Here is a 27804-nt window from a genome sequence, read left to right as displayed (position 1 = left end):
TTTTTCTACATTTTTCTTTTTCTCTCCCATGTCTCATTTTCTTTGCATTTTCCTACTTTATCAAAACATATGCTACCACCTCTGGTCCCACCATTGCTTCAATCTGAACTGTACAATTAAATAGACAAAGTGCTCATGATTAGTGCTTTTACCTAAGTTTTCTCAACTATCTAGGTTGGATGAAATTTATCCTTCAGCAGCTTTTATTTTATATACACATACATATTTTATTTTATATTTTATAAATTTTTATTTTATATACACATATATATGTGTATACACATATATATAAATTATATTTTATAAATTTTATATATTTTATATTTTATATACACATATATACACATATATATGTGAATGCATATTTATATATACAATCTCTGTATGTTCAGTCTCTGTATGTTCTTGTATGTTCAATATTACTTTCCTGAAGTCTTGATACTTAAAGGATACTTGGCTGTCTATATCATGTTTGGTTCACATTCCTTTCCTTGACTTTCTTGAAAAGGAAGCTTCCACCTTTGCCTTGGTTTGTACAGGGTGAGGCAAAAGTGGGTTTACAGTTCATAAGGACATTCTACAATAATTAATAAAAATAATACAAAAATAACTCTGGGTTTCACCTACGACAGTAACCCTATGCTTCTTGCCCTGCCCTGTGTGTTGCTTTGAACAGCCCAGTGTCAGTCCAGTTCTCATGCCTTTACATTATCTTTTTGCCAGGAAATCCTGAAAAAATTTTAATTTTCAGAGTCCAGAAGTTTTATTGGGATATATACCCAAATTGATCATTCCAGGTACCAGTTTTCCTGGTACTTCGATGGGCTCTTTCTCTGTGCTCATTGAGGTCTTCCTTTATTTCTGGAAAGTTTTCTTGGATGCCAGTTTTCTGTATTAACTCCATTCCATTGTTTTCGTCCTGGAACATCAATTAACATATGTTGAGCTCTCTTTGCTTGTCTTCTGTTTTAACCACTTTTAAACCTTTTTAATGTTTTGCTCTATTTTGTTTTCATTTCTCTTGGTTGTAGTTTCCTGCTTTTTTTTTCAAGATTCTTTATTAAATTTTTATCCAAATGTACCTTCTCAGGCATCTTTGAATTTAATCTTGCTTTCTGATATAATTTTTTTCTTTCTTGCACTCAACCAGTTCTCATTACTCCCTGTTTTTGTGTTTTTCTTTTCACAGTACTTCTGAATCAGGCTAGTTTTTTCATATGCCATATGTTTACTTGATGATATTTTATTTATTTGGGGCATGCTGGTAAAGTTTTACTTACCTCCCCGGAGGTTTTTTTTTTTTTTGGGGGGGGGGATGGGGGAAAGATACTTTCAGCAACAGAAATGTGTTGATGTTGGGGAAAGAAAGCTCAGAGTGCCTTTTCTGGTTTTTATCGCCATCAGATACTTAATTTGCCCTTTTATTTTCTTCGCTTCTAGTGCTTCATTCTTTTCTGGGTACAATGCTTCATCAAAACCACCACCTCCAGTCCTGCCTCTTCCGTGTATCTTGTCCTGTGAACTATCAAAGTCAACTGCCTATTATCAGCGTTTTGGTTTAGTGTTGCACTTTCTCCTTCTAGAGATGATTGTACCTTTGTTTTACCCAAGTCTTCTGTCCTTTCTACTCCTTTCCACAGAGCCTCTTAAACTCCTCTTTACTTACTCTCCTCCTTTGCAGGCTTGCCAGCAGTAGGAAAGTGTGACAATGGGGGAGTTTTTCTTCCCCACTTAAAGGTGATCTGAAGGTTGTAGCGATTACTCTGTCCTGACACTGAAAGCACAAGTCATCTAAAGTTTAATGTATCCTCGTTGAAATTATCGTTTCAGCTAGGAGGGCACGGGGGGAGGGGATACTGAGAATCGGACACCCATCCTTGTTCCCCAAACCTGAAATTTCCTTTCTCAGTTTCTGAAATAATTTTGCTGATTTGTGAACTCTAAATTTCCTGAAACTTATGAACTGAAAGACTGGTCCTTAGGGGTAAATCATTGCCTGGTGTTTTGCGTGGGCGGACAGATCCAGGAGAAAGCTGGTGGCCCCCTCATTTCTGTCTGTCCCCTCTCCCATCCGCAGCCCTAGTAGGAAACGTGCTGCTTTGCGCTTTCCCTGGTCTTGGCGCTCTGGGGGCTCATTTGCCAGTGACTTGGGATACATGTTTCTGTTCTGAGAAAGTTCTAAAGTGGCATATTCATGTTGGCTAGAATGGAATACTTAGAGACTTTAAAGTAAGAAATAATGTCGCTGTTGAATCCAGTGACTATGCAAATTAATTATGATAAATGACATAGTATGAATTTGGAGTAAAATCTAGTCTTATAAATGGTTAAATTCACACATATTAGTCTGCCATAAGCTCATGTCTTAAACAATAGCAACTAATTTTTCCCACAGATCTGGAGGCTGGAAGTCCCATCAGGATGTCAGCATAGGTTCTGGTGAGGGCTCTCGCCCTGGCTTGTAGATGGCCACCTGCTCACTGTGTTTTCCCAGGCAGAGAGAGACCGAGCCAGTAAGCTCTCTGGTGTCTTACAAGGGCACTAATCCGTCATGAGGGCCCACCCTCATGACCTAGTGACCTCCAGAAGTTCCCATCTGCAAATACCACATTGGGCATTGAGCCTTTAATATAGGAATTCTGGGGACCACAATTCAGTCTACAGCAGCATTCAAGAAATTGCCTGCCCAGAGTATGAAATTCACAACTTATGGGGCAAGTAAAGTTTGATACCATGGTTGAAAAGTGTTCTTGAAGAATGACAAAAATAAGTTGTAGAACTAGAAGAACTAACAGTTTAAAAATCTGAATTTAGAATTTAATTTACATGTGGAATATCCCATTGTCTTTGAAATGTGATGGTGACATCACTAATGAGATCAGTCATTACAGTAAGTTGGATTCTGAATATAAAATGATCTAAATTTTTGAATTTTACAAATCAGTAGTGTTTTGACTGCACACCTTCCAAAGTTATGGCTTGCCAACAAGTAGGCCTAAAAGAAAGATGAAATGTAGTTCATTTTCGCTGAAATATGAATAGGACTAATGAATGAGATTTGTTAAATAAATTAGTTGACATTATAATGTTACAGAATACCACCCTCTTCCTGAAACACACACACAAAAGCATTCAGAGACCAAAAGAGGAAAGACAGCCAGCATGGTGCTTACACTTGGCAGGCACTTCCTAAATAATGAAAGAGTGACTCATTAGACTACCTTTGCTTCAATAATATCAAATATATGTTAAGTGTAGAAAATCTGTAGAGAAGATTAAGAAATGAGTAAAAGTGTTTGTGAAAAATAGAGGGCTTTTTCTATTTTCTGGTAGAGCAGCAGGGAAAAGAATCAGGGAAGACAATGCTATAAACTATTGAACCTTCAGATGTCTTAAGGAAGACCTAAGATAGATACTAAAATTAATACTAAAAAAAGGAGGGACAAAGCTCATGGGATAGAGAAACAACGGATGTAAAAACGAGTTTCCAAAATACGCCTCTCAAGCTATAAGAAAAGAAATTAGAAGAACAGAAAGCCCTAGAGGACAATTCTAAATAGCACTACCTTATAAATACACTAAAATAATAACATTACCCATCACTTCTCGGCCTTTCAGCTAAGATCAAGTGTAGTATCTGTCCTTACCAGTTTAAAATAACATGACCTTACACATGTGCTAAAATGTTTCACTCTGCATGATATAACTGAGATACTTCTTGTTTTGTAAAGATGCTAAATAAAAGAGCAAATAGTGCTTCATTAAAGATCTCGCTTCATCTCAGCACATTGCCTAAAAAGCTACAAATTGTCAACAGGACATTATTCTAAATGGAATTAGAAATTATATAGGTTGAATCCCAAATGAGCTAAGATTTCTGTGGGGAGAAATGACTGTATACTGGTCTACTTCACCTACTTTCTTGATTGGCACTTGCATTTAGCTTCTTCATAAATTTATGTATTTTCCTTTTGTATTAAGCTTTTTCCAAAAATTATTTTAGAGAGTTTTTACAATTTTGACAGTTTGACATTTATATTTTGAGAAAAAGTGCTAAGCTTTTTCCAGCATGTGTTACTAAGGTCTTTGAGAAAATAAACCGAGTCATTTGATACCACTGCAGGGAAATAGCAGTCATCTTTCTAAATCAAATCAGCTATTCACACGCATATTTAATACCTCATTTTATTCTGTAATTATCCTACAGTGCCTTGTTTTGTGAGTATGGGTAGGAAGTTACTCTCTGCATGGCAGTATACTCACTAACCTACTTCTTACCTGTCTCCTTTCTCGATGGTACTTAGAAGCACTGGATGAGCCACCTCAGTTTCCTCCAGACTCTTGGAGGAGACTGCGTCACCCATGCTTGTTGCTGGAGGAAAGGGACCTTGGCTGTTTGAATGTGACCTTGCCCAGTCACACTGATTGGCATAGGAGTGGAAACCATCCAGGGGCAAAAAACTGCAGGTGAATGGCCTTTGAGATTGCCGATTCATAATTTGGCTTTGCTCAGTCATCGTGAGCCAGGCCCCTTAGGATTCTTGTTTCGGCTTCTGAACTGGGTAATTGTAAAGACCGGTCGGCAGTGGGAGGGGAAGCTGAAGAAGCACAATGACACAATGACGCTGTGAAGCAGAACGGGTGCCCATGGGTAATGTTGAGAGAGAGCAGGAACAATAAGGATGAGGTGGGGGGATTGATCTGTGTGAGGGTCAGTTGTCAATTTGTAGTGAAAAGGTGTAGAAGCAAAAATAAAAAATGAAAAGAAAGAGCTGGAGAGTTTCTCAAGGTACATTTACTTGAAAATCCTAATTGATTGCTGTTAAAATAAAATAGTCCAATTCCTAGCCCTCCCTGGTTGGGTTCCAGAATGACCTTCCAGTACTTGTTATAGTGTTAAATCAGACTTGGTGCTGTAGTCCCTTCCTCCTCTAGGAGTACCCTCTGTCTCTGTCTGTCTGTCTGTCTGTCTGTCTCTCTTCCCCCTCCCTCCCCTGTAATGGCACTACAAAACAAATCCTCGCTCCTCTGCTATCTGAGTGAGCTTAGTTTTTATCATCAAAATAGCCTGATCTGTATTGCCTAATGGGTTTTAGGGTAATTCTATCTGCAGACTATTGATATTTAGGTATTCATTTATTTTCCTAATACCAAAATGTTATATTTATTTTCTTAATTTCCCCCTCCTTGTAGCTTAAATAAAAAACAAAGGAAACAGTCCCACATTCTGATCCCCTACTTGATTGGACACCCCACCTGGCTGGTTCTCAGAAACCTCCGTCTAACAAGTCTAAAACTTGCTTACACCTTGCGTACTCTCTAGTATTTTCTAAAAAGACAAATGCCATCTTCCTAATTGTATTAGGTTACAGGTAACAAAACTCTACTGTTTAACTAAATAGGAATTTTTTTAATGTAAGATCTAGAAAAAGGCAGTTGCTTAAATGTCTCCAGCACTGCCTTTCTGAGATTGTGTTGTCTTTCCCTCCGCTACTCCAGTCGCGATGTCCGCCTTCAGGGCAGGGTGAAGAAGAAGGGAGCTCCTCCCTATTCTACCATAGACAACTAAAGCCTTTCTGGGACCGCAACATGGACGACGTCAATGGCCAGAGCTGTGTCGTGTGTCCTGTGGCCATCCCGGTGTGTAAGGGAAGCTAAGAAAAAGGCAGGCCATCTTGCCTGGTGTTAGACACAGCGTTCTATGTGAAACGAGGGTTTTGTTAGCAAGAAAGAAAGAGATGTGGGTAGGAAACCCAAACTCCTTACAAGATGGCTAGAGGAAAAAGATTAAATGTTGGTTCAGTGGCCTTTACAAGCCTCAGAAATACATGGCACTTGACCTTTTATAGAGCCACTCTTGACACATTAATTCCAAGAATTATAAGGAGGTTACGTATACTGGACCTAAGGAAAATGAGAGTCCAGCCAAGGACTCGAATGGTTCAAGCACCTGTACTTCCTGTCACAATGGTTATGGAGAAATGAATTACTAGTATGAGATGCAGGCTGCCCTGGAGAGTGGACACAGTCATGGGCATCCGGTGGGAGGGAGGGGTGCTACGTGACTCTCAGGTGTCATGGCTGAAGTGACTTCAGAGCCAGTGGTTTTCCCGAGTGAGGTTCTACCTAGATGCTCATCTACCTAGATGAGAACACCAGGCATCAGTAATCTTCCACAAATGCACATCTCAGGACGTTACATCTGCTTAAAAATTTCCATACCTCCGGTGCCCTCAGCATGCACACCTGACTCCTCAATACGATCTGGACCAGCCTCACTTCTGCAGCCCAACTCCTGCCCCATCTCCCTGGCCCTCCTCCTTCCCTGTGCTGCAGGGCCCCTGCAGGCTCTACTACCTTCATCCCCAGAAATCCACCTTGAACTCCGTCCCCTCTGGACCTTTGACAAACTGTGTTCTCTGCTTAAACTCTCATCTTCCTACTCTGTCTGGCAAATACCTAAACATCACTAGGGTACTGCCAGAGCTATGGTTTCTTTCAGTTACATCTTTTCTCATCTTCTGCCTTTGGGTTCTTCCTTGAATCCACCTCATCTCTGCTCTCACAGCACCGTTACGTAATCCTCTGCTTATTCATCCGTCTTCCCCCACCTCCCGGATTGTAAACTTCATGAGAGTAGGGGCCCATCTGTCTTTGTCAATTTATACCACTGGTACCTAACACTATGCTTGCCTCATAGTTTCAGTCAAGGAATGGGGAAATGAATGAATGGGTGAATAAACCCATATATTTACATTGTATTCTTTTTTTGAGAAATCACTTGCCATAAGCAAGTACCCAAATCCCCACTGGTAAGTCAACAGAAGAAGCAGGTCGTGTAGAGCTCAGCTTGTGGCAGGTGTACAGATGCTTGACTGGCAGACCCATTGGTCGATCACACGATGATTTCACTCATCAGCATTAAAGAATTATTGACAATGTCCACATTCATGTTCTGAGCACTGTCAGTGTGACTGCAATAATACCGCCTAGGACATAACATCTTTTCTTTTTCCATGGAGCTCACAGCATTCTTACACTTTCCCCTCCCCGCTTTTTCAAACTAAGTACTGGAAGGAACTTAAATGATCATGTGATTTGGTTTTTTAGATGAAGATTCTGAAACAGAGGCGGTGAATAACTTCCTCCAAGGTCAAGCAGCTAGCTGTTGTCATGGATTTGTATCATTTTCCCCTTAGCTGAAAATCTGACTCACTTCCCTAAATTTAGCATCCCTCTTGGTAAATAACCCTGTGAGCCAGACCATCACCACTGCTATATTTTCCCAGTAGGTGGATGAGCTCTTTTTCTGGAGCTGACTGTCCCCCTCACCACACACACACACACACACACACACACACACACACACACCCGTAGTAGATACAGACACAGCAATCAGCATCCCACCATCTGTATACTCCCTACCTCATTCGAGAGTGCATTTTAAAAGCTTGCCTTTAAAGGGCCTCGTGTTTGTTTCAGACATTGGCAAGAATTAATCTTGATATTTGTCTTTCACTGCCTTGAACATGAAAAAAAATTAATCTTGAAAATTACAAAACCAAAATATGTTGAGCACATTAAGACTCATTTTCTCTTGACAGCATTTGATCTAAGCAATGGTTGCAAAAGCTCCATCTGCATTTTGTGAGAGGCCTTCTCTATGAGCACACCAAACAACTTGATTTGGGAGTGTACTTCTGATATGAATTTGACTATTGCTGTTCCTGCCACGGAGAAATAGAGGTCCTTGGTCTTTAGGGCTTTGCATCACAGCGCCACGTTCGGGAGCGCTGTGTTCTGTGAGAAGCGTTTGCCTTGGCAGGATGCTCTCGGGATCACAGCTTTGGTTCCATCTTGAAGAGTGTGTTTGTCTCAGAACTTTGACTGTTACAAGTTGTAAATTCCTTCTTATTGCCTTTTATGTTTAAATTTGCTTTGCTTTCCTAGGTAGACTTTCTTAGAATAAACAGAGGTGAAAGGGCAGCATTTTTCACAGGAGCGCTAATTTTCCTGATTGTGTGTGTATAATAAGTAGAGGGACCAAGGACAGAAGTATAAAACACATAAAAATATGTATTTATATTTATTGGCATCAAATATATATATATACATATATACATAAGTACAAATATATATATATATATTTGATGCCAACCCATTCCTCTTTCTGTGATATATTTTTATTCATTGAAACATTCATTCAATAAATATTTGTTTGGTGCCTGTAGTGTGCTGAGCACTGTACTAGATATTTGATAACAATAAACATATCAATGACATACATTTCTATACATACACTTCATTGTTATCTATATAACCAATGATATTAGTTTCCAAGGGCTGCCATAACAAAGGACCACAAGCAGTGGCTTAAACAAAAGTGTATTATCTCAAGTTGTGGAGGCTGGGAGTATCAGGGAAGGGCTTGTTTCAGGTCTCACAGCTTCTGGTAGTTCCTTGGCTTGTGGAATCGTAACTCCAGTCTTCACATGGCGTTCTGTCTGTGTGTGCATTTCTGTACAAGTTTCTCCTTCTTATAAGGATAGTCATATTGGATTAGGGGCCTTACTCCACTATAACCTTATCTTAATTTAACCAGTACCTCTGCAGTGACCCTGTTCCACATAAGGTCATATTCTAGAGTACCAGGGCTTAGGACTTCAACATAGAACTTTTAGGACACAATTCAAGCCATCATACCAAGTACAATGTCAACTCCTCCAAAGCTGTCCTGCTTCAGCTATATTTAAGCAACCTCTTCTTTCACTGAACCCACATAGTACTTTACCTGTAACATGTTTTACCTATATGATTTGTTTTTTAGATTTTATGTCCCTTTACTGTGGAGACCCAGGACTTTTAATCATTGGTATCAGCAGGGTAGTGCCTACGCATGTTAAGTCACACAAAAATGGCATAAAATGAATGAATGAACCAACCAAAAAATACCTACATAGCCCTTTCTAGTTAGCACACATTTCCACATACTTGATCTCATTTGAGTCTTGAAGCAAGTATTTGAAGTGGGCATGTAGGAATTATCTCTATGTGTGACTGTGAAGCCCCAAACATTGAATGTCCAGAGTTATATAGCCATAGTGCGGACTGCATTCAAATCCAGATCTCCTGATTCTGACCTTAGAGTTCTGTCTCATTGTGTCTTTTCCTTTCCAGAGACATTTTTATCTCCAGTTTACACCTCTGCCACCCATTTAGTGATCAGCGCTCATCCGAAGCACTGTGACTATCTACTATCCTCTCTTGCTCACTAGGCTCCTGTCTGAGAAGGTGCACTCTTACACGACTCCTCTCCCTCTCTCTCCAGTCTTTGTATGTATATGTGTGTGTATATGTATATGTACATGTACATATAATCTTCCTTTGAGGCTAACCCATTCAGACAATCTATATTAAATTAAAGTCCACTTCCCTTTTAGAATAGGGTTTTTAGTGCTTTATAAACAAAACACCTGATTCTGAGGATTTGGGTGCTCCAACTGGCTCAGATAGTCACTTTATGACGGTAGTTACACCGTGTTCGTTATGGGAAAGAGTCCCTTCTGATGTTATTAAAAGTAGATTCAGACAGTGCCAGACAGACCAGGTATTCTTGGAGAAGACTTCGTTAATTACAATTACCTCTGACTCATTCTAATGCAGAAAATGATTTTTTCAAAGTGTTAACAGCACACATGATATTTAATGTGTGTTTCAATAACTAACATTGTATTAATAACTAACCTTGAAGATACTGATGTGGAATAGATTGAGACATTAGAATACCCTAGAAGCAATAAAAATAATTATAGAATTTTGTCTTCAGTATGAAGTGTCATTACATGGATAATTTTGCTTCACTCTGTTTTACAAGTACAATATTCCAGTCCCTCTGTGAATCCCTACCTATCTCCCTGAGTTTGGAAGAATTCGCTTTCCTCTGTGCTAATATTAGTGCTTTGCTACTTCTTTGCTAAGTGAAATTGGATAAATTACTTAATCTGCCTAAGTCTCAGTTTCTTTATTTATAAAATGGTGACCATAATATGTCCACACCATAGGATTTCAAGAGAATTAAATGACAAAGGAATTGGTGTAAAGTCTTAGCAGAGAGAGGAGTGTGGCATTATTATGTTATACAATTCACAAGTTGTGTGAAGTTGAGCAAGATACTTAAACTTGTTTATTTCCATCATCAATAAAAAAATAGGACAATATTAAGTATCTTGCAGGTGTATCATAAGGTTTAATAAAATAACAGTTGTGAAAGTGCCTAACACCATATTTGGCATATACTAGGTACTCAATAATTGTTAATTTCCAACCTACCTACTTTCCTTCTCTCTTCAAAGAGGAAATCAATAACTGTTTACTGGGTTTTCAGTGACTCCTTCCATGCAATGATTTTATGACTCTTTCTTAGCAGTTCTACACATGGATGCAAGTATTCAATATCAAGGTGACTTTGACGGACTGTTCTAAAGCTCCAAGTAGAATAAAATGCAGTGCTCTTTCAGAGAGGCAACACAAAGGAATTTGGTAACCTAGTTCAGAGTAATTGCCCAGAAAGTGGCTCCCTAGTGAAAGCCTCGCTGACAACCAACAAGCCCAGGTATAACCTTGAACATGGAAAATAGGATTTCAAAGAGAAGGATTTGTTAAAGCAAAAAGGGACTCAAGAGTGATTAACCATTGGGAAGACCTATCAGAATTTGCATGAAAAGATTGAACTGGAGATATTTTTTAAGCCCTGTTTCCCAATATTCTGTTCTTTGAATCCTATGTGTCTAACTTATAAAACCACAGTGGCCTTTCTCAAATGGGAAGGGATACTTAAATCGATAATTGGGATTTTTTCCAATTTTACACTCCACTTCCATATATTTTAAAATTTGGCCAGCACTCTTGGCTTAGAGTAGAACTTAAAGAACAATAGTAAGCAATTTATTGAAGAATTACACATTTAGTTATTTTAGGACATCATTGTTTCATGAAACCCCAGTATTGAAATACTTGAGCAAGCTGCAAAATGCTGTTATGAAAATAGTTTTGTTACCTTGGACATTGTTCAGCAGATCAGAAAAAGGCAAACATCATGTTGCCTAAGATTTAACCGAGGACCTGTTTTCTCAAGAGATGGGATTAATTTCAAACCAACATTTACTGTTCTGTGTATCTCCGGGCATGGTGGGGCACAGAGCTGTCTCGTTCACCTTTGCTTTTCTGGTAACAAGAGTAGCACCCGGCGCAGAGTAGGGGCCTGGATGTCGGTTCCCATCTTACATAGACATTGTATGTGTAAAAAACTAAATGCTTTGTTTTGAGAGTGTTTGAATTAGTGCATTAAAAATGCCTTAAAGACACAATCTCGTATTTCCTTTCCCTTGTTTTCTTTTTTTCATGGAATTCTGCCTCTGTTTCTGACTCAATGCCACCTATTCCCAGGATCCTGTTCTGCAAACTCAAATCAGTAGATGAATTTCACTTTCCACCTAGGTTCTCTTACAATGGAGTACACAGTGCTGTGTGTTGTATAGTTTATGCAAAGCACTGCCTTGGGCATTGTTCTTAGGGAGTTAATGTAGTTGGAGAGAGAGATACACAGGCTACTAATTACATTGCAAGGCAGAAAAAAAGAGTACTGTGGTTAAAGTACACACAAAATGCTGCCGTTGCAGAGTGGAAGGAGTAATTAATTTGAACCGGGAGCAGCAGGAACAAGGAAGGAAAGCAACTAATGTTTACTGAGGGCTTAAAAGCTGTCAAAGGCAGGGCTAGTGCTTCCTTTCCCCTAGGCTCTGGGAGGAGGTTGTGTTTGAAAACAAGCCCTGGGAGGTCTCACCACTGGGGCCCTGTTGGGAAGGCTTGCCTTGGAGAAGCAAGGACACCACGGGAAGTCACCTTTCTGCTGGCCCCAGGGGACAGGAACTGGGGACAAGAAGCAGGTTCCACTCTAAATGGCTTGGTGGGAAATAGGTTGGTAAGGGAAAGGTGGTTTCAGTTGAAGTTGAGAAGGTGCTGGGAGAATGCTAGGCAAAGATTGAGAATGTAAGAAAGAATAAGCTTCAGCGTGAGAGGAAGGCAAACACAGAGCAGGGGGATTAGAGGAAAGACAAGGCCTACATTTGTGTCGCTGAGTTTAAATTACCGGGGAGGAAGAGAGCAGGGATTTGGGGGTGGGCTGGGGAATTGAGATAAGGACACATACAGGAGTGTCTGTTCAATGGGCATAGTGAGTCAGTCCTCAAGGGTCCAAAGGAAGCAAAGGAGAGTGGATGTATCAGCTTGCTTTGTCGCTTGGGTACTCAGCTCTCCAGGATGCTAGTGAGTGTGGGCCTGTTCCTACAAGAGAAGCGAGAAGTATAGATTCATTGCTAGAATTCTCACCCAACTGAACTGTCCACTCCTTGAGACCACAGACTGTCTCCATCACTACACCATCCCCCAAAGAGCCTCGTAATGGAGTGGGCAGGGGACAGGTATTCACAGTCATAATTGCTTCATAACCAGCCAGAAGATGAATTTCAGTAGAGCCAAGAGGCTGGTAAAGGATTTTACAGGGTTGTGGAAGTTTAACTTGAAAATCAACCACACAGTTACAAAGACGTTTCAAAGCATTTTTACGATTTTACAGTCAAGAATTATTTCTATTGCCATAAATTTACAGAAAAATGTCAATTGATGAACTTCTCCAGTAATCTGTTAGCTGCTCATTGTATTTTCCTGTTTTGACTAATGAAAACGTTTAGAGCTGCATCGGCCAGGCAGTCGGACTGTCCTAGAACAATTAGAGCAGTCTGCATTGTCGGCCAGTGGGACACCCACCTCTCCTGGCACAGCTTCACGGAATGATTTTTCATTTCCTTGTTCTTCCCTCATTAGTGTCTGTAAGTGCACAGAGCCCGACTCTCCAGAACACTACTATAAAACGTTTTGCAAACATTTATGGGACAGATTCAGTTTATCTAAGCTATTATTCATTTATAAGTTAGGATGGTATAGGACAAATTTGGTTCTTATGTGAGATAACTTAGAGGAATTTATAATATTAGGGCTTAAAAATGGTTTCCTAACTGACATGTAGGGCTAAACCCAAAAGGAGAAACTCGTGGTCAATACACCCCACCTGCCCTCTGCGCCCATGACAAACATCCATAATCTATAACGCCACTCTTTGCCTCTGAACCCAGCTGAGCCTTCAGAATCCTTCTCAGTGCAGCACTGTAAACAGCAAGCAGTTGGGACTGGCCTGAAAGGGGACCAGAGAGGTAACGGTTCTTAAAAACCCATAAACCCCATGGGGGTAGGTCCCAGCTCCAATTCAGGACTTGATATAGAGTAGGTTTTTTAATAAATAAATTAGGGCCAGAGAGATGAATTAATGAACTCGTAAATGAAATTTCATTGAGTTTTCTGAAACTGGTATAGGAATGTGTGTGGGGCGCTTCCTCCTCTGTGATGTAGGAAACATGCTGTGTATCACCACGCACCTTGTGCACGACAGTTCATAGGATGACAGAGTAGAAAGAACCTAGGGAATATTTGGTGACAACTTGTCAGTTTTACAGAGAGAAAAAGGTGCAGACGGGACATCACCTAGAGTTCAGGCTGTCAAAGAGGGAGCTGCTGCATTCCACACCTTCCTAACCATGTGTGTCCTTCGTCTAAACAGTGGGGACAGGATCTCACCCGCCTGGAGGGTGGTAGTGAAGCTTAAACAAGGTAAGGAGTACAGAGTGTTTCCTGTAGGGCCTGGCACGTGACACATACTAAAAAAATGCCAACTTTTCTTTTTTTCCTCTCCTTTTCATTAGTAGTAGCTGAACCAGTGATGGTACTATAAATAGTTTCATCATAAAGTTTATCATATTATGTTTTCCTCATATTTTCAGTTAATTGAAAGCCTTTTTAAATCATCCTCATTTTAAATACATAGAAACTAAGACAAAGAGAATATAAGGAATGGGTTTGTATTAAATAATTTAAAAATCTCCTCTGTGAAAAACATACAATTTCTGAATGTCACACTTTTTTTGGCTAATCATATCATTTCATAATGCATGACATGCTTCATAAAAATATATTTCTAAAAGCTGTCTTTAAATAATACAACGGAGAAATTTAATGAAAAATGAGTTGTCTTTTCAAAGAAAAAAAACATCAGTGTTTACATCATATATTCAAACCTTTAGGTCAGTCATTACTTGGGGGCAGAGGGGGAGGAGAAAAAGGAAAGTTGTAGTTGGCTCTATGCTGGTTGCCAGGAAATACACAAAAGCAGCAGGAACAGAAGAAACAAACAACTCCACATGGCTGCCAAGGTGTTTTTCAGAGGGGAGCACTTCACCGGGATGGAAACCTTGCAGCTGCCTCATCTAGTGTCTCCAGACAAGAAAATGCAGTTAAAAACCTCAACATGTTCATAGAAACAAGGTTAGCCAAAGAGGTTTTGAGAAGTTGCTTTTCTAATGCATTTGAAATGAAGATTTGAAACCGCACCCTGTGTCAGTTGCTATAAACATGGGGAACCTTTACCCATTTTTAACCAAGCCAGGTTCAACAAGGTATAAAGTGGTGGTGTTTCAAAAGGACTGGACTGTAGACTTTGAAAAAAAAAATCATGGAGTGAAGGAAGTGTAGGGGCTGAGGGCTTTCATTCTCTCTCTCCCAGCTTGAACATTGTGCCTCCTTATTGTAAGCCTTGAAATGTACTTTTATTTGGAATTCTATTGCTAAGTTGGGTTTCTTTTCAGAGACACCTGTTGAAGGAAGCAAAGTAAGTGTAGACATTGTTGAAGGCTGTTGAAAAGACGTGGAGCCATTATGAGCTGCCAGAGCGCTGCACTTGAGCTGGACGAGGGGTCACAGCCCGGGTCACAGCCAGAGAGAACCGAAGGTGAAGACCACAGCATAGCTCTGCTTGAAAACCAACTCAGTGTGGGTGACTTTGTCAAAATACAGAGGGCTTTTGAGGTAAGCATTAATTTTATCTACTGGAGGCTTTGAGTTGCTAACAAAGGAGACTAGTATGAAACAGATTTTCCTCTTAAAATTGCTTATATATTGAATGGTTAAAAATAAGTTTAATGGTGACCGATGATTACCAAACTTAGTGTGGCAATCACATTATAAGGTATAGAAATGTCAAACCCCTATATTGTACACCTAAAACTAGTATACCAATAAAAGATTATATACCTAATATACTTAAATAAAAAATAAATCAATAAAAGATAAAGGTATTACTCATTTTTTAAAAGGTTTTATTTATTTTTAGAGAGAGGGGAAGGGAGGGAGAAAGAGAAGAATAGAAACATTGCTCAGTTGCCTTACACCCCTGACTGGGTACTTGGCCCACAACCCAGGCATGTGCCCTTTCTGGAAATCAAATGGGCGACCTTTCGATGCTCAGGCTGACAGCTCAATCCACTGAGCCACACCAGTGAGGGCAGGTATCGTTCTTAAAAACAAAACAAACAACAAAGCAAAACAAAACAAGGAATTGCAAACAATTGGTCAGGCTAGGATTTAACATCAGAGTAGCTTTATCTCTCCATTCTTCCAGCCAAATTATATTATGTAGTATGCAAACGCTGCTCTTGAACACCATTATCACAGAGGAAGAAAAATTAATTCTTGGAAAAAAATTCTTCATAGCCATCGACATGTTTTTAGAAAGCCAAAAGTTATGCTTATGAGTGGAGAAAGCCTGATCTCTGAGGTGACACACGGTAATAAATGTCCTCGCGCGTAACAGGGAAGCAGACCTCTGGGAGTGCCAGTATGCACCTCCAGTTTGCAAAAGTTCTGTCGGCATTACCCAAATGACACAGCTCTTTTCTGAAGCTGATTTTGACTCTTTGTGGTCTGGAGATCCTGTGCAAAGGACAAGGGTCCCATTCTTTTTCTAAATGTTGGAGGAATGCCAATGAAAACATGATTTAAAGTTTTCATTTTGGTTCTACATATAAACTGAACCTTAGGAATTTTAATTATAAGTGAATAATTTTCTGTCTCTCTCAGTTAATTAGTTTGGAGTTCTGCAGCTATGCCCCATAAAGAGCATGCATTAACATGAATTTTAGTTTCTCATGCAGATAGGAAGAAGTGCTTTCCTGGGCTGCGGAATTTAGGTAGGCATGAGACCCAATTCTTTCTGCTTTGTGGTGTTTACTAAAATATGATCTCAGAGCTTCTGCAAGTCCTCTCGGGTACTTGGAAATGTCCATATTAATTGGAAACAGACATATAATATTTTGAAATATCACCTTGAAATGAACATAGTATGATGAAATCTAACAATTATATTATCTTATAATTGGAACAAATTTTAATGTTTAGCTATCCAAAAAAACCCAAACTGCTAACCACTGATAAATTGCTATACTGTGTGTTATATAAGTTAGATTTTACCTGTGTAGATAAGTTAATGTCCCAGTGCTATCAATCATTTCTTTATAATAGAATCTACCATACTTAGTAGCAAAGGCATGCTTTGCCCTACACGTTCCTCATTCTCATCTTCACGTATTTGCTATTCATCCAGCCCCATTTGTCTGGAAGATTTCAGGGCTGTTGGTGTTCGATGACCCAAATGAATTTCACATATTTTGATAGACAGAGCAAACATTTTGACAGGGCATTCAGAAAAACATAACATCAGATTATAACAATTTTGACTCTGGAATGAACAGAAACGTGGCAGTTTTGTTCTGGTGCTGCGAACACAGAATTTGAATGTTTAGGGCTATCAGGACAGTCAGCATGATACCGTTATTACGTTGGAGTATGAAGCTGCTTCGGAATGTTGGGAGTGGGTGTTCTTCTCAAATTACTTATTATCTGGAGTAAACCCACGTAAAACTGGTCAAATCAGTCTCAAGATTCTTTTTCTTTTTTAACTTTAAACATCTTAAAGGCCAGACCACTTATTTTGAAATTACCAGTTGGAAAAGCACATGTTAATGGTAGGAGAAGAAATTGCAGTCCAGAACCTGCATGAAAACGGAGAATCTAATGACAGTTTTTAAAAAGAAATTGAACTTTGCAGGTGTTTTCCAGAAAAAAAATGAAGTCTGGCCATTTTTAGTAGATTCAACACACAGAGAGTGGAATCACTCAATGGCCAATGGGCAAGCAGTACAAAATGCCAGCTCATGAGCCAACACGATTTCCAAACACAGCATGAACACCTAGAGAAGAATGATACACAAGGCAGTCTCAGTGGAGTCTCGTCCATCTTTCATGAGCACTAAGTCACAGGCTACAGGTAGCGATGCAACTGTACGAGGAGAAATTGCCCTTGGAGGCTGTCGCGCAACCCAGCTCTGTAAAGGCAGTGATTTGTAGCCCAGCCACCGAAGGCACGATCTTAGAAATGCCAGGATTCTGACACTAGATTCTTTATCTCTCATTTCATTTTTTATATGACGTTTCCTTGTTTGGGTCTGAAGTTGTCAGACATTAGGTCAAGTCCATCTCCTTTAATAGCAAGGGTGATGCTTAATTAAAAAATGGGAAATTAGATCTTTCAGTTGTGTAGCAAATGTTTCACACGTATTTCCAAATGATATATCACATACCTTATCAGTCTTAGCAGTATCACTTAGGAACAAAGTCAGTAATGCTTATGTTTTCTGTGTGGTGGTACAAGTGAGTCACGATCACTTAGTGTTTGTATTCCAGTTTTGTCACTTATAATGTGACTGCAAATCACTTCATCTCTTTGGGGCTCAGTTTTCTTTATTTCTAACATGGAGATAACAGGGTCGTTGTGAGGATTAGGTGAGATATCGTCTGGACAGGGCTTGAAAGAGCACGTGCTCATTAAGAGGTATTACATGTTCCCCGAGTAGAGGTTGAACCACACAGTCTCTGTGGTCTTGATTTAATGCGTATGTTTCCTAAAGGCAGGTAGACTTCCACGACACAACTGTGATTCTACATTCCCTTTAGCTGTGGTAGGAAGTGGGGGTAATAAGATTTGTAAAGACACAAATTCACATGGAAGAGAACAAGAACATCATTTTCTATCTCCTACTTTATTAACATTCAAACAATTTTAATTGATGCTTGGATCCTCCTCTTTAGAACAAAAAAGATAGTTGGGTAGAAGTACTAGAAAAATTACTTGTGAATTTCATTTTCTTTCAAGTGATGGTGTCCAAAAAACCGTATGTCAGCTTGAAGGGAGGGAAATTGTATTCTTCATAGAATTGTAAAAATGGCTGTTACTCAAACTTTCTTGTAGCACTGCTAATGCTTAGAGAAATGACATAGTCTCTGGATATTCATATTATTTTGATGTCAACCGTATTTCACATGTTCTTAGGTACTTCAAAATCCAGCTATTGTGTAAAGAAGGATGGCTATGGTTTGCTGGTTTTATAGGCCTGCTGAGAAGTAGAAATTATGGGTCAAGGAAATGGAATGTTGGAGAAGTTTCATTGAGGCCTGACATACATTGATTGAGTTTCTTCCTAAAGTCTGGCTGTGGAGGTGTTTTGAGTATTTCTTTTTCATAATTCCTCACTATTGGCTTCACCTGGGAGGACATTCTGTTCTTTGCTCCGGCATGCCCTGCTGCCTATTGACCTGGGACTGTAGATTGCTCGCACTGCTGGACTCACCGGATTGGGCCATGGCCTGCCTCTGTCAACAACTGTGTCTATATCACCTCCTGGAGCATCTGTTCTGGCCCAGGTGATGGGTCCAGAGCCAAGGGCTGGCCCTGTCCTATCTACTTGGTGCTGTCATTTGCTCAAGTCCTCTTAAATCTTGAGATTTAAATAGCTAATATGAAGTCTGCTAAACTGTGTGTAAAAAGTGGGATGACTATATGCAAGGGAGAAAGGGCCAAACACAGTTCGGGGTGAGAAAGGCATAGTAAAGGCCAAGCAGGAAGTCCCCAGAGCTGTTCAGGAAGTGTTCTGAGAACAAACTCTCTGGGGGTGGGGTGGGATGGTGAATGGAATCTAAACAAAACACACTTGACTTAACAAGACCAGAGAAGTTCAGAAGGCAGTTGTGCAGATCTGAGAATTGTACTTGAGGTATAATAAAATGAATAAATCCACAGAATGTATGGTGCTTGACTGTCTTTATAAAATTCCCGAGAACACTGCCGACAGATCTTACACCCAGGCTGATCGACAAGGCTTCTTTGCTCCAACCGGTCAAAGCTGAGGGTTCTGATGCCCCGCAGGGCAGAGTAGGCTCTAAGGCAATCAGGAAAATCAGATTTAGACCTTTTCTACCCTTCCATTATTTGTCTTTCTTGCTATACTCTTAGGACTCCTCCCAATGTATTAAGGAACAGTACTCTTTCTGTTTTTCCATTGCCCATTGTACATTCGCCATCAACTTACCCAAATGGACAGGACCTCCTGGACGTGTCTCTTGTTCTGCAACATTTCTCCTTTTGTGCCTCTTTCCTGTCTGCCCCAGGAGTCACCAGCTCAAACACAGAAATAAAACCGCCTGTCCTTGTTTCATTCCCCTTCTCTAGAGCCATTAGACTTTCCTCCTCTATTACAAAAGATGAGACAGTCCATAAAGATTAAAAAAGATTAGATAAAAATGATAGTTAAAAATCCTGGTGCACCCTTTGGCAGCACATTTACTAAAACTGCAACAATACAGAGAAAGTTAGCATGGACATGTACAAGGATTATGTGCAAATTTGTGAAGCAATTCCCCACCCTTACAAATTCTGTATATTATGTTATCCAACAACCTTCCAAATTAGAGAACCTTAATTTTTATAGAGTATGAAAACTGTAAAATAGCTCCAACATGAGGCTGGATTATTTTTCTCACTCACATGAAGTAGAAGGTGGATATTTCTAACTGGTGAGCAGCTCCAAGTAGAGATTCAGGTGCCTCAGCTTGTTCTAACTTCTACCTCCCACACTTGCCATGTCTCAAGTGAGTATGGGGGAGAAAAACCTGAAGGGGCACCTGGGGAAGGTTTTGTGGGTCAGGCTGGCATTCCAACTGCAACATGTAGACAGGTGTGTGCCCAGAAAATAATTTCACCCACAATTCTTAGAGTTTAATGGCAGGGGAATTTTCTTCTCTCCTAATAAAACAACATGCTTCATTCTGTAAATTAGGGAGGGTCATGTGCCTAATGGTGTTTTGTGTTCTGCTTCAGCTGCTAAGAAGTTGAAAGCTAAATTTAGTGTTCAACTGATAGAACTATTCTTAACATAGATTTTTCTGGAACAATTATCTGCTATTATCATATATGACTCTTGTTCTTTTAACTTTGCTTTAATGACCCAAATGCCTATGAACCTTCTGTTGTAACTGAACTAAAAGTCTTTCTGGAAATTAGTGGAGGTAAAATAATTAATACAAATTTAATATCTTCCAAGTGCGGTACAATTTTATCAAGCACTTCTGTGACTATTTTGTTATTTGATCCTTTCACACACCTGGAATGTAGGCAGGGCAGACATTTTTATTTCCCACTTATGCATAAGAAGAATTAAGCTCAAAAATATTTAATTGAATTACAATGGGGCAGACAGAGCGAGGACTCAGGGGGTAGATTGTCCAATTGCCAGCCCGTTGATATGGCAGAGCTCCCATTGGCTGCAAGACATTCTCTACCTGGGATGTTGCTCTAAAGAATAAGATGAGGATTTCATGAGCAAAACAAGCATGCTAAGTTAATAGCACAGCACTGTATCTTCGTAACTTGGAACGAATGTGTAATTAGTGAATAGTCAACAGTTCCCACAATAAAATCAATGCAGAGAAAGAATGGAAGAATAAAGGGAACAGATAAAAATAACCCACTGCTTTTTAAATTCTATTTTTCTTTCTAAAGGCATCCCAATGAAGACTTGTGAGGAGGAGGTAAACAGGGATGTTTAATTTATGACTGTTATATACTGCAGAGTACATTCAACAGCCTCAGTCAATTCATCACCTGCTGAACAGAGGCAGCAGGTCAGAACACATCTTGCCCCAACTCCCTTAGTGGAATGAAAAAGCCCCTTTTTGATGGCAGCAGAAAATCAGTGAGGCTCTGCAGGTCCCCCTCCTCAACATCAGGTAATACTGTGAAGATAAATCCAATACCACTGCAGCTGGCACAATTGGAAATGACAGAGGACTTTTTGGTGATTTTGTCTGACTTGCTAGAATTTATGGGTGAGGTGAGGAAATGATGTCATCACCAAAACACAGTAAGTGAAGTTGTGTGTCAACACACATGAAAAATTGGTATTCTTCCACGTTTGGCCTTTGTGTTGAAGTCTTTGACAAGTTCTAACAGCTTCATGCATTTTCCAATTTCTCTGTGTGCTTTTGGAACAGGTGCTTATAAAAATTAATGTGGATCAGAGAAGCTGAGAGAGTGCTTTTGGTAAACAAATGTTTTAACCTTGAGCTTCAGCCAGATCTGGAGCAGAGAAGGCCACTAGGAAACTTGTTATAAAGGAGAGAGAAGAAAAGCAAAGATGCCTAATAAACCAAAGCCTACTTTTTCAACTTTCCTGAGAAATAAAAAACAAAAAAACAACAAAACCCCCAAAGAACTGTAACTTGTACCGTTTTGATTTCACATTTCTCACATATCATCAAGTGTAGCATACTAAATGATGACAGAAGACCCCACCAACTCTGGTACTAAAAATAAGAAAGCTCTGAATTGTCTCTTCATGATTTCCAATTATTTCCCAAGACTCTGAGTCACACTTGCTTAGGCCCAAGCTCCTGGGGTCTTTTCTTACTTTATCATGTCTTACCACTATTTTCTGATACGACTTCCATTAACTCCTGACTCTCTTGGTAACACCATTCCCTACTAAGGATCACCAGCACACTGTTTTCCTCTACTCCTTGGCTTTCCATGTGTGCATGCGTTCTTCCTTAATTCTCAACACGTTGGAAGCCAGGTTTCACATTGGTTTTGCTGTGTAGATCAGCATTGCCCAATATGGTGGCCACAAACCATATGTGGCTATTTAAATTAAATCGAAATAAAATAAGAGTTCAATAAAAGAAAACATTCAGTTCCTCAAAAGCACCATCCACATTCAGAGTACCCAATAGCCACATGTGGCTAGTAGCTACCATAGTGGACAGGGCAGATTATAGAATGTTCCCGTTACTGCAGAAAGTCCTTTTGGACAAGGCTGCCCTGGACCCTTCTCATGGAATCCTGCTAACTTTTTCCACTTCCTTACTTCTGGACACATTTATATGGCCAACGGGCTACTCTCAGCCCCTTCATCCCCCTGGAAACATATCAGACTTCTCATGTCTTGGAGCCTGGTGGCCAAGCTGATTCTTGGCCCCAGAGATAACAGAAAATACTTTCCTTCAAGCTAGTCTAACAGCACCCAAATTGTTTAGTCATGCTGCTCATATTTTAGTTATTTGAATGCTTTAATGGTATTTCCCAGCTAACACCTACTCACCCTTCATATTTAAATACCATTCTCTCAGGAAAACCTTGTCTCACTACCCAGGCAGGATTAGCAACTCACTATGTTCCGATTTTCTCTTCTCAGAGGTTCCCAGATGTTCTTTCTGTTGCTGTGACTGCACATGTTCAGATTAAGTTCTATGCCATTATTTGTTTAAAGCCAAGTTGAAGGGTTAGGCAGGCAGAGAGGTGTTGTTATGAGATCCATAGATCTCTGAGGGTGGACACCGGGGGTGCAAGAGAGATAGCTGGAGGAGAGAGCAGAGTGTCTAAGGCCAGATCTTCAGGAACTCCTTCAAGGGGGTAGAGAAACTATTGAAGTTGATGCAACAGAGAAGCAGGGTTATTTATGGGAAGTAGCAGGATGAGAAGCAAGCAAATAGGAAAAAAAGCTATAGCCAGTCATATATAGTTTTATTCATTTTTATGATATCTATTTATTTAAGTCACTTTATTATTTTAAAAAGTTGGAATATATTATTCTCATTGTAAAAAAGTCCAAGTAACACATGAAATTCCCTTATGACTATGGTCAACCCACAATCACTGCACTGCCCAGATAACTACTCTTAGCACTGCGTTTCTCAATGTATTTTTATTCATTTCTATCTATAGATGCACATACATTATCATGTATAGCTTTAATGCCATGTTATGTTTACATATATTACCATTTTTATACATTCAAGGAGAAGTGCCACACAAAGAGCTGCTAATCATGTGACAGGATACTCAGACTCATTGAGAATTAGATTTAAAACACTAATCAAAAACCATAGGCATCCTTTTTCATTCATCAACTTGGCAAAGATTAGAAAGACCAATAATATTTACTATTGGCAAAGAATCAAGGAAATGAGTACTATACTAAGACTGTAAATTATCAAATCTTTTTTGTAGATAATTTCCCATAATATATCAAATGTAAAATGTATCAAAAGTATTTTTTACTTTAAATCATCTTTTGTTTTTCAATTACAGTTGACATACAATATTATATTAGTTTCAGGTGTACAACCCAGTGATTAGACATTATATAACTCACCACCTTAGTAAATCTAGTACTTCTGTGACACCATACACTGCTATTACATTATTGACTAGGCTGTACTTTACATCCCCATGACTATTCTGTAACTACCATTTTGTACTTCTTAATCCTGTCACCTTTTTCACCCATCCTGCAACCCTTTCCCACCTTAAAAAAGACCCTTTAACATTTCTTGTAATACTTGTTTGGTGGTAGTGAACTCCTTTAGCCTTTTCTTATCTGGGAAACTCTTTATCTGCCCTTCAATTTTAAATGATAGCTTTGATGAGTAGAGTGATTTGTTGTATTTCCTTGCTTTCTATCACTCTGAATATTTCTTGCCAGTCTCCTCTGGACTACAAATTTTCTGATGAGAAATCAGCTGACAGTCTTATGGGAGCTGCTTTGTAGATAACTGTTTTTCCCTTGCTGCTTTTATTGTAAGAGTCTCTCTTTGTCTTTAATCTTTGACTATTCAACTATGATGTGTCTTAGAGTAGGCCTTTTTGGGTTCATCTTGTTTAGGACTCTGTACTTACTGAACTTGTATGTCTATTTTTCATCAAGTTGGGGAAATTTTCTGTAATTATTTTTTCACATAGGCTTTTAATTCCTTGCTTTCTCTCTTAGTCTTCTGGCACACACGTGATGAGAATGTTGGTACACTTGAAATTGTCCCAGAGACTCCTTATACTATTCTCATTTTTTTCTATTCTTTTTGCTGTTCTGATTTTTAAAAAAAATTTCTTATCCTCCAAATTCCTGATTTCATCTGCCTAACTGTTGTTTTCCTGTAATGTATTCTTCATTTTAGTTAGTATATTCTTTATTTCTGACTGGTTCTTTTATACTTCGTTTTCTACTTCCATTTTTATATATTTTATCTTGGTGTTGAAATCCTCACTAAGTACATCTACTCTTCTCCTAAGTTTATTGAGCATCCTTATAACCAGGGTTTTAAACTCTATATCTGGTAGATTGGTTGTCTTCATTTTGTTTAGGTTTTTTTTTCCTGGAGTTTCATTCTGTTCTTTCCTTTGGGACATGTTTCTTTGTCTCCTCTTTGTGCCAGTCTCCCTGTGTATTAGATAGAACTTATTTGTCTCCTGTGCTTGATAGAGAGGCCTTATGTAGTCAGTGTTCTATAGGGTTCAGAGGCATAGTCTCTCTGATCACTTGAGCTGGGCACTCCAGATGTGTCCCCCACCTCCTTAGGCTGTGTTCATCCTTCTCTTGTAGTTGAGTTTTGATTGCTGTTGCCACGTCAATTGGAGAAATTTATCCCTAGGCTCATTGACTGTAAGAACTGGCTGCAACTACCATGGAGGATAAACAATGTAGGGCCTACCCTGTGGAGCAGGACCAACGTCAGCAGGGCTCTGGTGCCCACTGAGTCCTCCCCTTGAGTATGTTGCTTGTGAGGTGGCCATGGGGGCTCCCAAGAGGTGCAGCCCAAGATCAACCACCACCCATGTCCTGCCCATCTAAAAAGTGCTGGGCTTAGACATGCCCAAGATAGGCCAAGCTGTGAACCAAGGCTGGCTGCTGCTAGTTCCAGGCCTGAGGCTACTTAGTGAGAGGTACAGGGCACACTATGATGAGATACTGCCTGCTTGAGAGATTTTAGGAAAGTCTGAAGAGTGAGCCAAGACAGGCCATTCCTATGGAAAAGCCACTAGAAATAGCTAGGTATGCCCAAAAGTTGGGTGGGGAAGTGTCTCATGGAATCACCAGAGCTGGGTTAATAGTGTTAGCTAGGTTTGTGAAGACTCAAGTATGGCACCTGCCTGTTAGCTATCTGAAGGAGGGCTCAGAAAAAGAACAATGGCCGCTGCCAGTGCTTCTGTCTGGGAGAAAGCTGTTCCTTCAGTTTTCACCATGATGCCAGACAATTCAGTTCCTTCCCATAAATCCTGGTGCATTTTGATGTGGTGCCCCAGTGCTGGAGCTCAGAGAGAGAGTCTGAGTAAGTCCACGCAGGGGACATTTAGGAGGAAGTGCCTGGGACTCCAGGAGATTCCATCTCACTCAGCCACAATCTCCACTGGTTTTCATAGACTGGGGTTATGGGGACTTCTCTTCCCAACACTGGAACCCTGGGTGTGGGGGGGGGGGGGCTGCTGTGGGGCTCACAGGTCCCTCAATCCTCAGGAGGGACCTCTGCAGCCAAGATATACTTCCCAATTTTTATCTACCACATGTGGGTAAGGAACAAGCCTGTTCTATATCTCCACTTCTCCTCCTGTCTTGATGTGGCTTCTTTATATCTTTAGCTGTAGGACTTCTGTTCAGCTAGATTTCAAAATTTTTTGAATTATGCTTATTCTGTAGTGTATTTGTGGTTTTGATGTGGTTATGGGAAAATTGGTGTAGCACATTTATTTATGCTGCCATCTTGGCCAAAACTCCAAAAGCATACTTTTAGAACCAACAATTCCAATTCTACAAACTATTCTAAATAAATTATGATGTGCAGAAAATATATTTGCATAAGAATATTTAATATTGTCAATCAAATAGAAAATTTAAAACAACCAAATTATTTATCAGTAAATGGATAAATAAATCACAGTATACTACTGGGATTGTAAAAAAATAGTAAGAAAAATATATATATACATATAAAATTTTAAGTTATTTTAGCTTTATAGCCTTTGGAACTTTCTAAATGGTTCTTTATTGCCATGTCACCCTCTGCCATCATGCTGTCACCCACCCTGTTCACCTCCCTTTTCTGCCACTCTTCTTTTTCTCTGTCTAATAAAATAATTACAGCAGCTTGAACCTTTTTTCTTCTTTGATTGATGTCTTACACATTTCTCTGGTTTTACTTTTCAATTAAGTAGGAATATCAAGAAATTTTCTCCAAGCTATTTGGAACCAAACATTAACTTGGTACATTTTTCACCTTATAAGAATGGGCACAAATCCACTGGAAGATACCACTACTGGTTTTTTAGTCTTTTTGGTAAGAGCAGCTTCAGTGGAGGGAAAGGGAAAGAAGCTATATTGCAATGGGTTCAAAAAGTTGGAGGTGAGCACATTGAGACAATGTGTGAACTTGATTCCTTTCAGATGGCTGTTTGAAAGGATGAGAAGGAAAAGCACTAGCTAAAAATATATGGTAGTGTCAAAGAAAGATGGTTAATGATTCAAGTGACTTGACCACGTTTAAATGCTGATGCAAAGGAGTCAACAGAGAGCAGGATCAGGATGATCGAAGAGATCCCTTGAGGCGGTGGAAGGAGGTGTTCAGATGAGAGGAGCAGTTCTATTGTCACAGGAAGGAAAGGCTGCAAGTCAATCTACCTTGCAGATATTTGAGAGAGCTCCCATCTGATTGACACTTCTTTCTTGTCCTCTTCTTCCTCTCATCCTCTTCTTTCTTCTCCTTCATTTCTATGAATTACAAGTTAAATTTCTGTATTAGAAGTTTAAAGAATGTGGAGAATATGACTAAGAGTTCAGCAAGAAACTTGGAAGGGTTCCTAGTAGTTTTAGAGGAACATTTTGAGGTTGGAGAGTGTGCATTTTATTATAGTGATGCTATTCTGCATTTGTGTGATCTTTGTCACTGCTCAGCTAGGGTTTTTCTTGACACCTGAGATGAAAGGATGAGAGGTCAAAGGAATGAGTGTGATGGCCAGAGATTAGTTGAAGTGTTGGATAGTTGGTTTGAGAACGATGCAAGAGCGAGAAGGAAATGATAATTTGGATGAGAGGATTTCCTTCTACAACCTGGTTTGAAATCTTTTTGATCTTTTAGTTTATTCATGCTTTATTGATTTTAGACTTCATATGTAAATTTTAAGTATCTCATCATAAAGTTTTATGGTTCTAGGTAAATATCTTTTATCAAAACTGCATGACATTATTTGGGTATACAAATTCTAAGCTCACATATTTCTGGATTGTTGATGAACGTGTTATAGTAGAGATAATCAGGGTTTGCTGAGATCAATATATTTATGGTATAAGAAAAGTGATTAGGGACTGGATACCATTGGGTGTGGGCCTAGTTCTGTCAACAGTGAGCTGTGCGACCTGAGAAGTCTTTTTAACTCTCTGGGACTCAGTATTTTCTTTTTAAATGAAGGGTTTGGGATAGATTCTCTAAACTTTCTTCTAGCTCTGAAATGCATGAATTTGTAGATGCATGAAATTCTTTGACTCTATTTATGGTTTCTAACCAATGAACAGCAATTGTTTTTAAAAGTATTAAAAAACAATTAAAATCATTTTTAAAAACAGTATATGTTTATCCTTCTGTAGTGATATTTCCAAATGAGGATCAATGAAGCTCAATTGTCTCTTGGATGCACCATTCCTCTGG

At 39.4% G+C, this 27804-nt stretch overlaps 1 protein-coding gene, 1 non-coding gene and 1 pseudogene across 4 annotated transcripts in view; all 3 read left to right on the top strand.

Annotated features, from left to right (window-relative positions):
• The first annotated feature begins 3598 nt into the window (after window positions 1–3598).
• Window positions 3599–3720, top strand: LOC114491283 (annotated as a pseudogene).
• A 10075-nt stretch (window positions 3721–13795) lies between these two features.
• WDR49 (WD repeat domain 49) overlaps window positions 13796–27804 on the top strand; it is a 124055-nt gene continuing 110046 nt past the window's right edge. Inside the window, exons 1-2 of one of the 3 annotated variants that reach the window (XM_036017637.1) lie at window positions 13798–14433; window positions 14756–14973. In XM_036017637.1, the coding sequence (XP_035873530.1) occupies window positions 14824–14973 (150 nt within the window). In that variant the 5' untranslated portion in view covers window positions 13798–14433; window positions 14756–14823. Of the gene's footprint in view, window positions 14974–27804 lie in introns of all 3 variants that reach the window. The other 2 variants (XM_036017638.1, XM_036017639.1) reach the window with 2 other exon arrangements.
• LOC114491203 lies at window positions 19598–19704 on the top strand. Its single transcript, XR_003684010.1, has one exon. It is a non-coding gene; the product is annotated as a U6 spliceosomal RNA (small nuclear RNA).

Source organism: Phyllostomus discolor, chromosome 2 (assembly GCF_004126475.2).
Source record: "Phyllostomus discolor isolate MPI-MPIP mPhyDis1 chromosome 2, mPhyDis1.pri.v3, whole genome shotgun sequence".
NCBI lineage: Eukaryota > Metazoa > Chordata > Mammalia > Chiroptera > Phyllostomidae > Phyllostomus > Phyllostomus discolor.
This window is presented reverse-complemented; position numbering and strand designations above follow the sequence as displayed.